The 14,440-nt window shown below is 39.6% G+C and overlaps 3 protein-coding genes across 3 annotated transcripts; 1 reads left to right on the plus strand and 2 right to left on the minus strand.

Moving 5' to 3' along the window:
* Window positions 1-466: 466 nt before the first annotated feature.
* LOC113169875 (SEC61 translocon subunit beta) lies at window positions 467-3,435 on the minus strand. Its single transcript, XM_026371625.2, has 4 exons — window positions 3,282-3,435; window positions 2,787-2,884; window positions 1,735-1,839; window positions 467-981 (listed from the first exon to the last, which is right to left on the minus strand). The coding sequence occupies exons 1-4, from the start codon at window positions 3,282-3,284 to the stop codon at window positions 894-896; spliced, it is 294 nt and encodes a 97-aa protein (XP_026227410.1). The 5' UTR covers window positions 3,285-3,435; the 3' UTR covers window positions 467-893.
* A 320-nt stretch (window positions 3,436-3,755) lies between these two features.
* Window positions 3,756-9,654, plus strand: LOC113169872 (alpha-1,3/1,6-mannosyltransferase ALG2-like). Its single transcript, XM_026371623.1, has 5 exons — window positions 3,756-3,872; window positions 4,613-4,784; window positions 4,882-5,019; window positions 5,665-5,832; window positions 6,780-9,654. The coding sequence occupies exons 2-5, from the start codon at window positions 4,614-4,616 to the stop codon at window positions 7,518-7,520; spliced, it is 1,218 nt and encodes a 405-aa protein (XP_026227408.1). The 5' UTR covers window positions 3,756-3,872; window position 4,613; the 3' UTR covers window positions 7,521-9,654.
* Window positions 8,586-9,256, minus strand: LOC113169873 (phospholipase A and acyltransferase 4-like). Its single transcript, XM_026371624.1, has 2 exons — window positions 8,951-9,256; window positions 8,586-8,713 (listed from the first exon to the last, which is right to left on the minus strand). Exons 1-2 carry the CDS (start codon window positions 9,242-9,244, stop codon window positions 8,624-8,626), a joined length of 384 nt encoding a protein of 127 aa, XP_026227409.1. The 5' UTR covers window positions 9,245-9,256; the 3' UTR covers window positions 8,586-8,623.
* Window positions 9,655-14,440: the final 4,786 nt, after the last annotated feature.

Below are 14,440 nucleotides of genomic sequence, written 5' to 3' on the forward strand. Positions count from 1 at the left end.
AAGTGAACATGCTTTTGCTTCAATGCAAAGCCATTAAAGTTGATAATTCAAGGAATATACATGCAACATTAGGCGCCACTTACAGTACACTATTTAAAAATAAAATTGATACGATTACTGAGTGAGTTGTAGCCAAAGAGGGTAAATAAAAAGCAGCAAGTAGCTGAAATTTGCTGGATATAATTATATTACATATTAGGTGCGCTGTCAATCATACTGACATGTAACACTTAACATTGGCGTTGTCTTTTCTAAGATTCCCATTTTTGTCTCAACACAGAATCAGCCAAAGTGTATTTTTTGTTGTACACTGCAAGTGCATTTGCAATAGCATTTGCCAAATTCACCGTTTTCAGTAGTGTGGTAGTGCTTACAGAAGGTTCAAAGTGAAAACACCATGTCAACAGTCACTTTTTGTGACGTTTATGAAAGGTTTCACTAAATAAAAGAGTTCATTTCAATCACATCCATTTTACTTTTTATTGTACAATATTACAATCACATTTTGTACAAATGCGTTAAAAAAAATGCAAGTGAGGCTACAAGGACAAATGTTTGCCAGGGGCCTGAAAACGTCTTTGAGCACTGCACTGAACCTTGCAGTGGACGAGACACATGCTGCTGCTTGAAGAAAGGGACACATACAGATATCTCATCTGACGAGTGCTAGAGCTGCTTCCTCCCAATTATCCGATCAGATGTTCAAAACACAGGATGGGTTTAAGTGATGTTATTTGCACCTGTAGATCATGTACTGAAACAGCTGTATATCCGGTTAGTGTGTTGCATTGACAGTGGGGAGGAGAACTAAGGATATTTAGTTTTTTTTCACTTGTTTGGTCCAAATGATCCAAGGAAGTCGAGGTGCAGGGTCAAAGGTCATCAGGTGCTGTTTAAGAGCGGGTGTACTTCCCCCAGATGTGCAACATGAAAACCGAAGCAATGAAAAGCAGACTCATCACCAGCACTGGCACCGGACCGCTGTAACAACAAAGAGACACTGATTAACACACAAACACAAAATGCCATCATTTGCTATAACCCTAAAGTAAGAGTCTTAGTGGAGTGGCTGATTTTATTGATGAGTCTCGGAAACAAGGAAGGACTCTCATCTCTGAAGGAGGGTCTGAGTGGGGGATGGGGTGGAGGGGTGTATCGCTAAGTAGCAGCATTGCCATGCCAACCATCTCCTCCACATCCCCCTCCCCTCCCTCTGTCAGAAGGCTGTAATTGAGTTGACCTTTCAGAGTGGATCCTTTAATGAAGCTTTGAGGCCGGTGTCTAACGCAGGAACAAACACGCACTCGATATACAGGGCTGTATGGCAAGTCTGCCCTCCTTCGACTGCTCAAGAGACACACTCAATAACCACCTCAGCATCATCGATCAGCCATGGCCAGCTACGGCCATGAGACAGGACGCCTTCTCTAATATTAGGATGCGGCAGAAAAGAAGTTTGAGGTGGAGAGTTTTCGAAATGTTTGCTTCAGTGTGTACGTAGACACTTAAAATCAAGCCAATCCACAGTTCAGATATTGTTTTATCCCATCTGCCCAATTTCCTGCCATTAAACATCACTCCCTTTCTACCTGATCAACATAATTATTAATGAAGTGCTGGAAATTAGTGGGTTTTCCAGGTGCATTCAAATTAAATCTAAATGGCTGAATTTATTGGCGAGTGTGTGTATGGGTAAGAGCTTTACACTAGCTGCTTTTAGAAGTTGAAACTTACACTTTGAGGCCTGGTGAGTCTTCTGTGTAGAAGCGCCAAATGCCACCAGTGCCTGCAGATCCCGTGGTCCTGCCACCACTGCGTGTACCGCTGCTGGTTGCTTTCCTGTGTGACACACAAACGCAACTTATTAACTAAACTGAACTATAACAATGTCAGTTTGCGCTGAGAATTACTAGAATTTTTACATGATGTCTAGGTTACAGAAAACAAAACTAATTTTTGCAATGTTATATTTCTCAAACAAAAATTTATGGTCAAGGTCTACCAAACTTTACAAATTCCACTCTCTACTTGGAAACAATCCCAGTGAAAAACAACTTGTGCTGTTACACACTATGTTGAATGCAGCGCAAACTACAGTAGCTGGTGATGAAAGAGTGATTCATGGCTGCTTCACTCGTGTGATGAGATTAAACTGAGGTTAATGAGGTAATGAAGAGGGTGATAGTTATGGGTAATAATGAAAGAGGTAACAACAAGCCTCTGATTACACACTGATTAAGTCCACACTGCAACATCTATCTGCTCCTCTACTCTACAGAGGGCACACAAATATACAAAGAAGGGTCATCGGAAAATCATCAATCACGTTTTACTGGTTGGTGAACGAGCAGGCAAGACATTGCTGTTTTTTTCTTTTCAAAATAATTATGAGACTGTATGCAGGCAGAGTCAACAACACTCATGTTTAATACAAGGAAGGCGCTAACAGCTAATTAGTAGTCAGTGATACCAAACATACAGATGTATGACAACTTAAAGCAAAACAAGCTGTTCAAGTCAATTGGGCAACGAAGGGTGGCTGGTTGCTCTCAGTGTTTCTGAGCTATACTGAATGGATGAACATATGCTGGCATTGCAATGAAGTACCTGTGAAGTCCTTCCCATATGATTCATACAAATTTTCAGACTATTTTGTTTTATTTCTTTGGTATTTTTTCTTTTTATTTGTCACCAGCCTGTGTAAATATACCCATGTGATCCGTTTACTTGGATGGGAGCAGTTTGTAATAGTTTATGTTTGGCAGTCACATATTGAAAGTGTGTACCTCTGTCTGACTGTGGAGCCTGCTTGCCGGGGAGCAACTGTCTTACTGGGGGAACGGCTAGACGCCCCAACGTTGGTGGCACTTGCTGCTGGTCCAGGCTGAAAGGAAGACAAGATTAATAAGACAGGATTCAGCTCCATTAACCTATACATTCATTCTGCACACGCAAACACACACAGCTAACTGACATATACATAAGGCCAAGGGTTATTCTATAAGTTCACACTGCTCACTGCTTTTATATAATGGCAACATGCAGTCTTCACTAAACCTGTTACACATACATATAAATGAGTTATTTAGCTGAGCCATCACCTTAAATGCGTTTCAGGGTAAGGTTTGAGTTGCTGAAAATAAGCCACGTCTACAAACGATTAAGCTAACATTAGCAGGCTAGCTGACAGACAGAAAACGTTAGCTCAGGTCTAAATGAAGGCATTAAAGCTTGTTAGCTTCAGTAGCAATAGCAGTTTCAGATGAAGTTGAGATTCTTACCATTTTATTTGATTTGTTCCGGTGCTAGCTGACACCCTGAGCCCCTCTTCTAGTTGATGTTCACGTTAAATGAACAGCAGGCAGTCAGCGTGAATTGGACAAAACTTAAGAAGAGGTCTCTCAAAGCTGACGCTTGTCTAAAAAGGACACGACTGCAAAACACAAGACCACCGCAGGCGACCGAGCAGAAGCCTGAATGGTTTGTCGCATCCACCGTAAAAAAGAATGAAACAGACACTGTTTTAGGAGCTTATTTTTGATACATGTTCATAAAATATATTTTAGAATTTTTTTACACTTTGCGCTCTATTGAAACTATACATGTTTTTTACTTCAATTCAAAGGCAAATTCGTAGCGCGCCTTGTCTCTGAATGAGACGTGTCTCGCAGGAAGAGACTCCGGTACATTGAGGAAACAGGCACCATTGTGGCTCAAACTCGAAGCGCTAGTAGCCTGATCACAACGGTTAATCTGAGCCAACATGTCGTCCACGTGGTAGAGTTTCACCCACCGTTTTCATAGCTACGGGTAGCTAGACGAGTATGATCACAGGCTTTCAAAGTTGGAGAAGGTGGTGAAGAGATACAAAGGTAAACAATACTGCATTAGAATGTGATACTGAGTTAAAAATGGTTTAGGTCCAATTGTAAAGATAAATGGCCACTACGTTTCCTATCTAAAACGTAATGATTCGTTAGCTACATAAGCTAGTTAGAACCTTTAGCGTTGGCACATTAGCTAAAGTCGTTTTGTTTACAAACTGTTTCCCAAATCAGACTTTTCATTTTTTAATTTTATTATCTTACTTATGACTAGGCTAATACAGAGATCATTCAGAGTATTTGAGGACATTGTGCCAAACAAGGTTGGTCTGCAGAAAGTAGATGTGGCTAAATTTGCTGTTAAACATGACATAAAGCGTTTTAGAGGTAAAAGTTATAAATTAAATTACACAGTCACAAGGGCAGATTCTTTATGTTCGTCAACAATGCAGTTCTGAAATATTTTTTTGGCTTTTGAGTGCAGATTTATGAATCTCTTCTGTTGGAAATTGTTTGTTGTCAGCAACATCAAGTTTAAGATAGTTTGAATGCCTCTGAAAATGATTTTTCTCTTTAATGCTATGTTTGAGGTTAAGGCACTCATGAGGCTGTTTCAACTTTGACCACCAAATTTTGTATTTTTTTTTGTAGTGCCTACTTGATGCTTGCGTGTCACTCTAAATTATAAAGTGTTTACTGGATTTTAAAACTTGTTTGCAAACCAGCATTGTCTTTTTGGGGAGCAATACTCCAAATTCAATCATAACTTTTTGGATTTCTGTGTGCAGGATGACACGGGTGGTGTTCCTCCATCCCGATCTTGGTATTGGTGGAGCAGAGCGACTGGTGGTCGATGCCGCTGTTGCTCTGAAGTCTCGGGGTTGTAGCGTTCAGATCTGGACAGCCCACTATGATCCAACACACTGTTTCTCGGAGACCCAGGATCCAAACCTGCATGTGGTATGCTAACATATGACTACATATTGTTGTCCCTCAAAGATGAAAATGCATCCTGTAATAGCTGTCATTTTACATTTAGTATTCTCTCTTCTAATAGAAATGTGTGGGTGACTGGCTTCCCACCAGCGTTTTTGGCTACCTCCATGCCCTGTGTGCATACCTGAGGATGGTCTATGTGGCCCTCTATCTGGTCTTTCTAAGTGGGGTGGAGTATGATGTCATCTTCTGTGATCAGGTGAGCTGTCTTGATGCTAACAACCTCTGAGCTTTCTGTTTCTTGTAACTGTCTCTGTTGATCAAAGAACAGAGACCTTCTGTTGTCAGCTGTGTTTGTCTCTTTTTGCCTCCCTTTTGGTGTTACACCCTTTTGCACACATACAAACAGGCACTACCCTTCTCTCTTTTACATAATAACAGAGAAAACCAATTGTTTATCTCAAGTGTGACACCAGTTAAAGCTTTAGTGACTATATGAATACATGAATAAGATTATTATTAACCACAACAACAAAGGTCCCACAGAGTTTTTACACTATTTGTTTAGGATGAGTGTTTACTTCTGTGTTTTATAATTATTTTAATTTAATTTAATTGCCTTAAGAGAAATACTATGGTTAATGAATGATTAGACTGTGATTATATTTAGCAAAGGAAGGAAGAACATTTTTCATGGAAGATGTGCATTTGTATTTCTTACCTTTTCTATTTTGATTTTGATTCATGCAGTGTAGCCTAAAAGAGAGGAGTGTAGGCTGTCCTTGCCTTTTTTAGTCACTATTAAATAATTAAATAGTTGAATTAGTTTATATCGTTTACAATGTACATACCTATTGTGAGATGGATGAAATAAACTAAACTAAAACGTTGTGTTCGACTGCAGGTGTCGGTGTGTATCCCGGTGCTGAGACTGTCCCGGCACAGGAAGAAGGTTCTCTTCTACTGTCACTTTCCAGACCAGCTGCTGACCCAGAGGAAGTCATTTCTGAAAAAGCTTTACCGCACTCCCATCGATTGGCTGGAGGAACGCACCACAGGCATGGCTGATATGGTAAATAATGACTGAAAGTGGAGGCTGAACCATCTAACAGGTTGTTATGTCAGATTGTCTTGTTTTATTTCATACCGAAGGGGGGGGGAAAAAACATTACATTTTAAAAAGGTGGTATGAAGGCTAAGCAAGCATTAAAGTAAAAACACATGAACAGTACAAAATGCCATGATGTTAGTTAGTTAATTAATTAATATGTCAATAAAAAATATAAGAATAAAATAATAATTACAACAATATAATATTAATATGTAAAATATACTTTAGATTTGTTTTTTTGTAAATGTTGTATGAAGAAGACAATACCTGATGATTTTTTGTTGTTGAGTCCAGGACAGCCAATGACATGACCTGTATTTCTTGAAGGGAAACTGTTTTTCTAACTAATAAATAATATGTTAGTAGCACTATGTTGCTTGGGTTCCTACAAACCTGTAATTGACTTTTATTGTATTATATGCGTACGGTATTGCAGATTCATCTCAGCATATGTGAAAATAGCTTTCCTGTTTTGTTCTGCAGATTTGACAACTTTGTTTCTGTTTAGATGGGTTTAGATGGGTTTTATTTATTGATTTCTTATTATTTCCTATGGGTATCTATCTATCTATCTATCTATCTATCTATCTATCTATCTATCTATAATCAAGACATATTTTGGTTTGTATGTTTTTTTTTTTTATGTTTTTTCCTCTCTCTTTTATGACAGACCTGACTTGGGATCTTGGGAAAACTACAACTAAACTAAAATGTGGTTATACAGTGTAATAGATTAAATTAAAATAACTTAACTTAAATATCTTCACACAGCCTGCTCTCCACAGGCACACATTTTGATTTTATTCTAGGCTTTAGGGTAATCAAAGATTAGGCTGCAGTCCAACTTATTAAAACACCTGTGATATATGTTAGATCTTTTAAACTAATCTGTCTGTCCTTCCTCTTAGATTCTGGTAAACAGCCAGTTCACCGCCGGCATCTTCAGAGAGACCTTTCATAGTCTAAGCAGTGTCCAGGCAGATGTCCTCTATCCCTCCCTCAACACATGTACCTTTGACCAGCCGTCCACTGAAGCACAAAGCCTGGAAGGGCTGCTTCCTGAGGGAACCTCCTGTCTGTTCCTCTCTCTGAACCGATATGAGAGGAAAAAGAATCTAGGCCTGGCTCTGGAGGCTCTGGCAGCTCTGAGGAGCAGCCTTCCTCAAGGCCAGAGAGCAGGTATTCACCTGGTGGTGGCTGGGGGCTATGATGACCGAGTTCCTGAGAATGTTCAACATTACACTGAACTGAAAGAGCTAGCAGCACAGCTACACTTGGAGGACTGTGTCACATTCTTGCGCTCCCCTTCTGATTCACAGAAAGTGGCATTGCTGCGGGGAAGTGCTGCCGTGCTCTACACCCCGAGCAGAGAGCATTTTGGGATAGTTCCTGTAGAGGCAATGTACTGTTGCTGTCCTGTTATTGCTGTGAACTCTGGGGGTCCCCTGGAGAGTGTGGCAGATGGTGAGACGGGCTTCCTGTGTGAACCCACAGCTGAGGCCTTCTCTAAAGCCATGGAGAAGCTCATTAGGGAGCCACAGCTCCGCAGGGACATGGGACAAGCTGGAAGGAAGAGGGTACAAGATAGGTTCTCTCTTCAGGCCTTCTCAGACCAGCTGTATGGGTACATCATGAGGCTGAGCCAGTGACGTAGAGGCTGGAGGAGGGGCAATAGAAAAAAAGTGGAACTTTGGAAAAATGTCCTCTACTGAATTGTGAAACAGTCTGTGGACAGCCAGGGTCTGCAGAGGGTTGAAGTTTTCTAACAGAGAAAATAAATGTGTATTTGTGCGAGGAGGTGGTGTTGGTGGATGGGGGTATTATGAGGACTTAGAGGACAATTAATCAGCATTCCCCCCGAGGGGTTGCTGTGAGGGGAAAAGGGACGGAATCTCTATACCAATTAAGAAAAGAGTAACGAGTTTACCTAAAAAAAAAATCACTGAAAAAATAACACCCCTGCAATTGTGTATGTACACATGTGTGTAATTGTGCGTGTGTAGCAGTGCGGCGACCAAGAGCCTAGGAAATGAATGTACAAAAAGGATTGATTGTGTGAAATGTTTTGCTCTGTGTGTGTGTGTGTGTGTGTGTGTGTGTGTGTGTGTGTGTGTTTTTTTTCTTGCTTTGTGTTTGCGGGCTGAAGAAGAAGAATGTGGCCACCGCCATATGCCAGCAGGCAGCGCACAGTCCCTGATCGATAAACAGGATGCTTCCGACTACTTCCTGTCCACCAAGAGCTTTGTTCCCCTCCTCGCATTCACAAGACGCTGGCCTGTCCATGACTCTTGCCTCTGCGTGGAGGTTATTAGCAGATGATAGAGAGTGTTTGGTTTTATTAGAGGTCTGGCTGATGGGCAGTGTGCCTGTGTCTGGGTCATTATCAACGAGGAGAATAGCAGAAGGTCATTGTGTCTGCGCGCTGGCCTCCTCAGTCCTACTGTATAGAAATGCTCTTATTGACATTCCTGAAGTCTTAATAAACAAGGGGACACATAGTTTCCCGACTCTTTTGGGCTTTGCTTTGTTGATAAGTTTTTTTTGGCCTTTAATAGAGTTTGCTAAGGATTTTGTGGGTGAGCGTGGAGTCACAGAAACATTGTTAATACTGTGAACAGATTTGATTGTGTCTGGAGCTGTTAAAATGAAACATTCTCAGACAAAGTAGCAGCAGAGGTGTTTTTTTTTTTTTATTATTATTATTTTGCTCATTACCAAAGTTTGTGCGACAGAAGAGGCACCACAGAAAATCTCAACTTTGCGTCTCCATCCGTTGCTGAATTATCATTTGCAGAGTTTGAGTTGTATCCATATGTTCTTCATTCATTTTTTTGAAGGGAATCTAAAAATAATAAGACGATAATTGGAACATTAAATCGAGATATTTTACCATAACGTGAAACCAAGAAAGCACATTTCACACCCTGGAATGATTAAATGATTGCTTGAAAAATTGTTTAATGATAAAATTCTGTTATTTAATTCAATATTCAAATATATACAATCAATTACAGGTTAGTTGGGTGCTCATGTTAAATTTACCACATAATCACTGCCACACAAGTATAGATGAACCCACCTGGTTGCACACAGCACGGCCGTATCGGACAAACGTGGCGAAATGCTCACTGTTGAAGTTTATCAGGTCGTATTTGAATTCCTGATGCAGGAACGTGTCGCAGCGATGCCGCAACGTCTCCTGCAGGGATGGAACCAGGTGGTGTTTGTTGTTGTTGACCCTGATTTGAGTTCCTGGAAGCAGTTTGATCTCTGTAAAGCTCTGCCTGCAGATTTTGGTTTTCTTCAGAACACGACTGCTTTTTGATTTTGGAACCATGTATTGAAGGAAACTGCGGCAGGCCTTCTGTGTCATGGTATCATCTGGAGGGAAACATCAAGATGATATTAGCTAAAATAAATCAGGTATATTCAAACTGTTTCAGTAACATGTTTAGATAATATTCAAATGAGATGCACTTTTAATGAAAATATCAGTATATTTCAATTCTTACCTCCCACTCCAAAATGGATAACCTGACCGTCTCCAACATAAACACCCCAAAGAGACAATCCCAACCATGGGTTCACAAACTCAATCAAGTCTCCAAACTCTGCTGTTGACACACTGTGATCAAGCTACAGAGAAAAGAGCTCAATTAGAACAGTTCATAGTGTCGGCATGCCCTATCTGGTTTTCCCTTGATTCATTTCTTCAATACAAATGTCAAGACATTGAAACTTATGAAACCTGGGAAATAAAAGCAGTTAGGACATAAAATCGTATATTTTGACTGTTTTTTTGGGAGCAACCGGTATCTATAAGGGTCATTATGAGAGAAGACAACGATTACGACAAAGCTGAACTGCAGCATTAATGAAGATCTTAAAATAACTATATGTCTGTAATAAAAATATTCTTATTGTATTGGTATTTTACATTAAATACACATTTAATTAAGTTTAACTTTATACTGGAATTCATGGTCTACAAATATAAACATATAAATAACATGTAAAGACTCCAGTTACTGCTCGATCAAGACAAATCTTTCTAAATATGTTGATAAATACTCGCCTGTCGACATGTCATTTGAGAGAGAAGGTTGTTCCAGTTTCCCCAAGTGTCCATTGTTGCTCTGTCCCAAACTCAACTGATCAACTAGAGTATGTTTCCAAGTTATGAGGATGCAGCAACCAGATTGTGTAACAGTGGAAACACCTTCATTAAAGCCAGATTTACAGCCTTGAATCCAATCTGTTACTCATTAATCCGGTGTTTAATTATTGTCCATTCAGACGTTGTCAACCGTATTTAGAAATATGTTTTCTGTCATATGTCCTCATTTGTTTTAGTTGTGTTTCACCTGCATTGAGTTTTCAATTCCCAATTCTTGTATTGATTCAGACAGTTCTTCAGTCAGTTTCTAAAGCTGAAACGCATCAAAATCAAGAGTGATACCACTTGTTTTTCAGATCTGCAAATTATTTGTCCCTGTAGGTCCAATTAGTGCTGGTGGCCTTGGTTTCATCTAAAATAAATACTATGGTCTAGCATTTTGAATATCACAGTGATATGCTTCAGTCAATTTATGTATATGATCCTGGTATTTTTCATCTCTTCAAATACAATAAAATCAATATATTTAAATTTATTAATTGGGATCAGTTTGGGCTAGGGAATCTCATCTTTTTAACTGTGGCATTTGGTTGATGTGGCTTGTTTGACTTGCATTATAACAATACACACAAGTTATTGCCATTTTAGACACCTGGTAAAAGATAAAACACGCTGAAACAGTGAAAAAGTTACACACACATACAGTATATTAAAACATATGTATGTATCATCAGTGACTCTGCTCTGAATCACCTCTGTGGTGCATGAAATCTAAAAAAAAGGGACCACATGTGATGACAGAAAGAAACTCCCTTAGGTAATTAAAAAAATAATAATAAATAATAATAAAGATTCAACACTGTTTTCCCATTTAATACTCGTTTACATTGATTCAATTAAAAATAAATACATAATCAAAAAGAAGATGATTCTTGTGAACAAAATATACAGCGTAGTTACAAATTAAGAAGAGGGACGAATACAAATGAACCACACAAAACATGCTGTGCGTTTGTTTCTGCAGCGTTTCCACATACAAATGTAATAAAAGTAGATGATGAGGGGGCGTAGCTGCAGTGATTTAGGGGCCCTGCTAGGCCAGATGATATAAAAGCCCCTTGGAGCCTGTAAGGGAGGGAAAGGCACACAAACATAAACACTCATCAGACTGTTCTGCATTAGTTCAGTGCCCCAGTTTGCTGCATACACAGAAAGACGGTGCTTGAAATGTAACTTTCTGTCTCTTCCTGTTTCTCTTGCTCTTTAAAGAAACTGTCTTTACCTCAGTGTTGTGGAGGAAGAATCAATGGCCCTTCCTTCCCCTGCACCCCTACCTCCCATCTCTCAGTGGCCTGCGGTGGGGTAGTTATTGAGATCACGGTGTGTCTGAGTGGCAGTGATAACCGGTACCCAGGTGCCACTGGCACAAGGTGTTTAATTAATTAATGAGACTGCGGGGTTGGTTTTCTAATTCCACCTAGCCAGCACCGAGGTGTGGGGGGAGATAGCCATAATGTTTAGGTGTGTGTTTTCAGGCAAGGAAAGGGGAGATGTATATGGGAGTGTGTGTATATCTATTTTGTTGGCAGTTTGGGAGCTGGTTTCCTTGTTAGCGGAGTATTAAATATGTATGGAATATTTTCACTCTGACTTTTAATCCCACCTCATGATTGGGAGTTAATCATAGGCTAAATGAAGCAGATGAGGAGAGCAGCACAGTTAGTGTTAATACATCAATGTGAACTCGCCCACCACTGCATTAACCAGGTCATGGACTCATTGCCCTGAAAACAGAGAAATGTGTATGAACTGTAAACATAAAACAAAAACTGAATGGTGTTTAAGTGTAATGAAAATAAATTATACAAAGTGTTTTGGTTTTATACCATGTTTTTAGGTGACCCTGCATTTATCAGCCCAACGTCTGAGGACTCCTCATGATAACAAGAGTATTCAGAAATGACAGAAATTCCTCAACTACTGTGAAAAATACAAAACAAAATTAAGATAAAGTTACACATTTAAACCACTGTTCACAGCATTTCTAAACAGGACAATGGAGATTTAAGCTTTTATAGTCAGTGAATAAATGAAATTGTTGAAAGTTCTAGAGTTATATGATGTATAATGGATTTAAAATCCTGTACAGTGGATTTGAAATTATGAGTGTACATTTTTGCACTGCTCATCTCATTTTAAAAATCATGTTTGTGTCTGGATTTATTATTGAATTGATTACGGGTCCTGAGAGCTAAGAGGTCGGTTGAGTCTGGTCCAGCGCCTCTATATGAAAGGACTAATATCTTTTGTCACACAGCTTATTTAAAAGACACAAAATGGTGATTGGCTGAAAACTAGTTTTAACCTGTCGCCAATGAAAGAAGCATCTAAAATATGTGTCTATCTATGCTTTAAGATGGTTTTCCTCAGTTTTCCATCATGTGACCTGATTATGACTTATTATTTATTATTATTATTTCACTACACATGACAGGAGTTTTACTGTTAGGGAAGCTACAAAGACGAGAAAAATCCTTCCTGGTTATGAATGAATTAAATATACTTAAACAATAGCACATCTGCATTACTATTCACAGCTCTTATTTAAGAGCTGTTTTACATGGTACATGTTAGCAAATTATGTATTTCACTCTTTACTGCTTCCATAAACTGTTCGAATATATTAGCTCATGTCTCATAAATGTTAACAATGCACAACTCTTATGCTGACAAATAGTCTTTGGAGCTGATATCAGAGTGGAAAGCTACATAAAACTCTTTTCTCTGTGTAGAATCACAATAAAACTTATATAATCTCTGATAGTAGAATATTATAGATAGCCTCTATAAAAAACAGCTTTATGGTGCAGGAGCGTTATGACTTGTTCTACCCTATGCATTGTGGTTTATACCATCTTATAGCTTCAAGATAAATGAGTCCATAGATTTCACACATCAGATGTCACTTAATTCACAGTATTACTTGTAAAAATGTTTGGAGTCTGCAGAGTCCACCAGAATGATGTAGGCAGATAAGAATCAGAAGATAACACTAGGAAAAAACTGAAGAAGTGGGTTGAACGTCCCTGTTTGATACATGAATATGTAACTTATTGATAAGATTAATAACTGTCAAAGTTTCCACAAAGCAATAGCTTCAGGTTATTGTTAGTGTTTTAAACTGAGACTGCACACATTCGTTTCTGGTCTGTTGATATTATTTGAGGGTACATCACAGTTACAGTGTTAATGGACAGTTAGAAACTCTGCTTGCATTCCCTCACAGTCAGTACCTGTTGTTTAATAAGTAGATAATCCCACTCATCTTTCATATACCAATATTGCATTAATATCATATTCCTTACACCATAACTACCATCCAGTGACATGGTTCCCATCAGCCTCTTAGTTCTCCTAAGTCAGATACAGAGGACAAATCTATAAGTGAGCATCAAAGATCACAAACATGAACATTGTATTGATTTTCTGATCAACAATGAAAGCAAATGTTATTTCCTTGTTTTGTTGAGCTACACCTTTAAGACAGTTCAACATACTAAATACCTTCAATGTAATCAGTACTGGTGGAAGTGAACTATCAGGAGCAGCCGTGATATTATAAATGATATCATGAACTGTGCTTTTATATCCGCTATGTTAAATTTATGTCCCAGATAAGCCTGCATCTGAGCACACACACAGATATCCTGGCCCCCGGGTTGCTCTTCCTAGCGCAGCAGCGTGATGCAGAGGAGAGCGAAGAGGCAACAGGAGAACAGACCTCCCATTGAACTTGGCTCGTTTCCAGCCCTCATTCAGCCACTAATCAGCTGGGAGTCAGTCGTACTGGCTTTAAACAAACACATTAACATTTGAGAGCACATTAAACGGATGCTCTCTTGTGCATGCACAAACACGCAGTCATCACGGTGAACACAGACACACACGCAACCGGTTTAGCTACTTCACTGTGTCTTTGGCATTTTTTTGATTTTTTTGCTTTTTGCCCATAAAGGTGTGTGTTTGGTTCTTTACTGACTGAGGGGTGTGTTGGATGGGTATGAGCATGGAGCGCTGGAGTACACAGTAGTGGGCTGCTTGTACAGGCAACCATACATAATGAGGTTGGTTTGGTACACCTTGATCAAGGGGAACCATCACCCATCGGTGGCCCAGAAGGAACACACACGCCTGGTATGACACCATAGCAATGCACAGGAGAAGCCAAGCAGAACCCTACACAGCTGGGGAGGATAACCACCGGAGATTAGACTCACAGGGGTAAATGTCAATCATGCTGTCTGCCTGAATGTGTGTGTGTGTCTGCATGTGTGAGACAATGCCCTGAGATTGTTGATGCAAGTATGCTTTATGTACAACTAAACATTCCTAATGTGTGTGTGTGTGTGCGTGCATGTATGTGTGTGCCCAGTTCCCGCTGATGGCCCTGCT

This window comes from Anabas testudineus, chromosome 16, assembly GCF_900324465.2.
Source record: "Anabas testudineus chromosome 16, fAnaTes1.2, whole genome shotgun sequence".
NCBI classification, from domain to species: domain Eukaryota; kingdom Metazoa; phylum Chordata; class Actinopteri; order Anabantiformes; family Anabantidae; genus Anabas; species Anabas testudineus.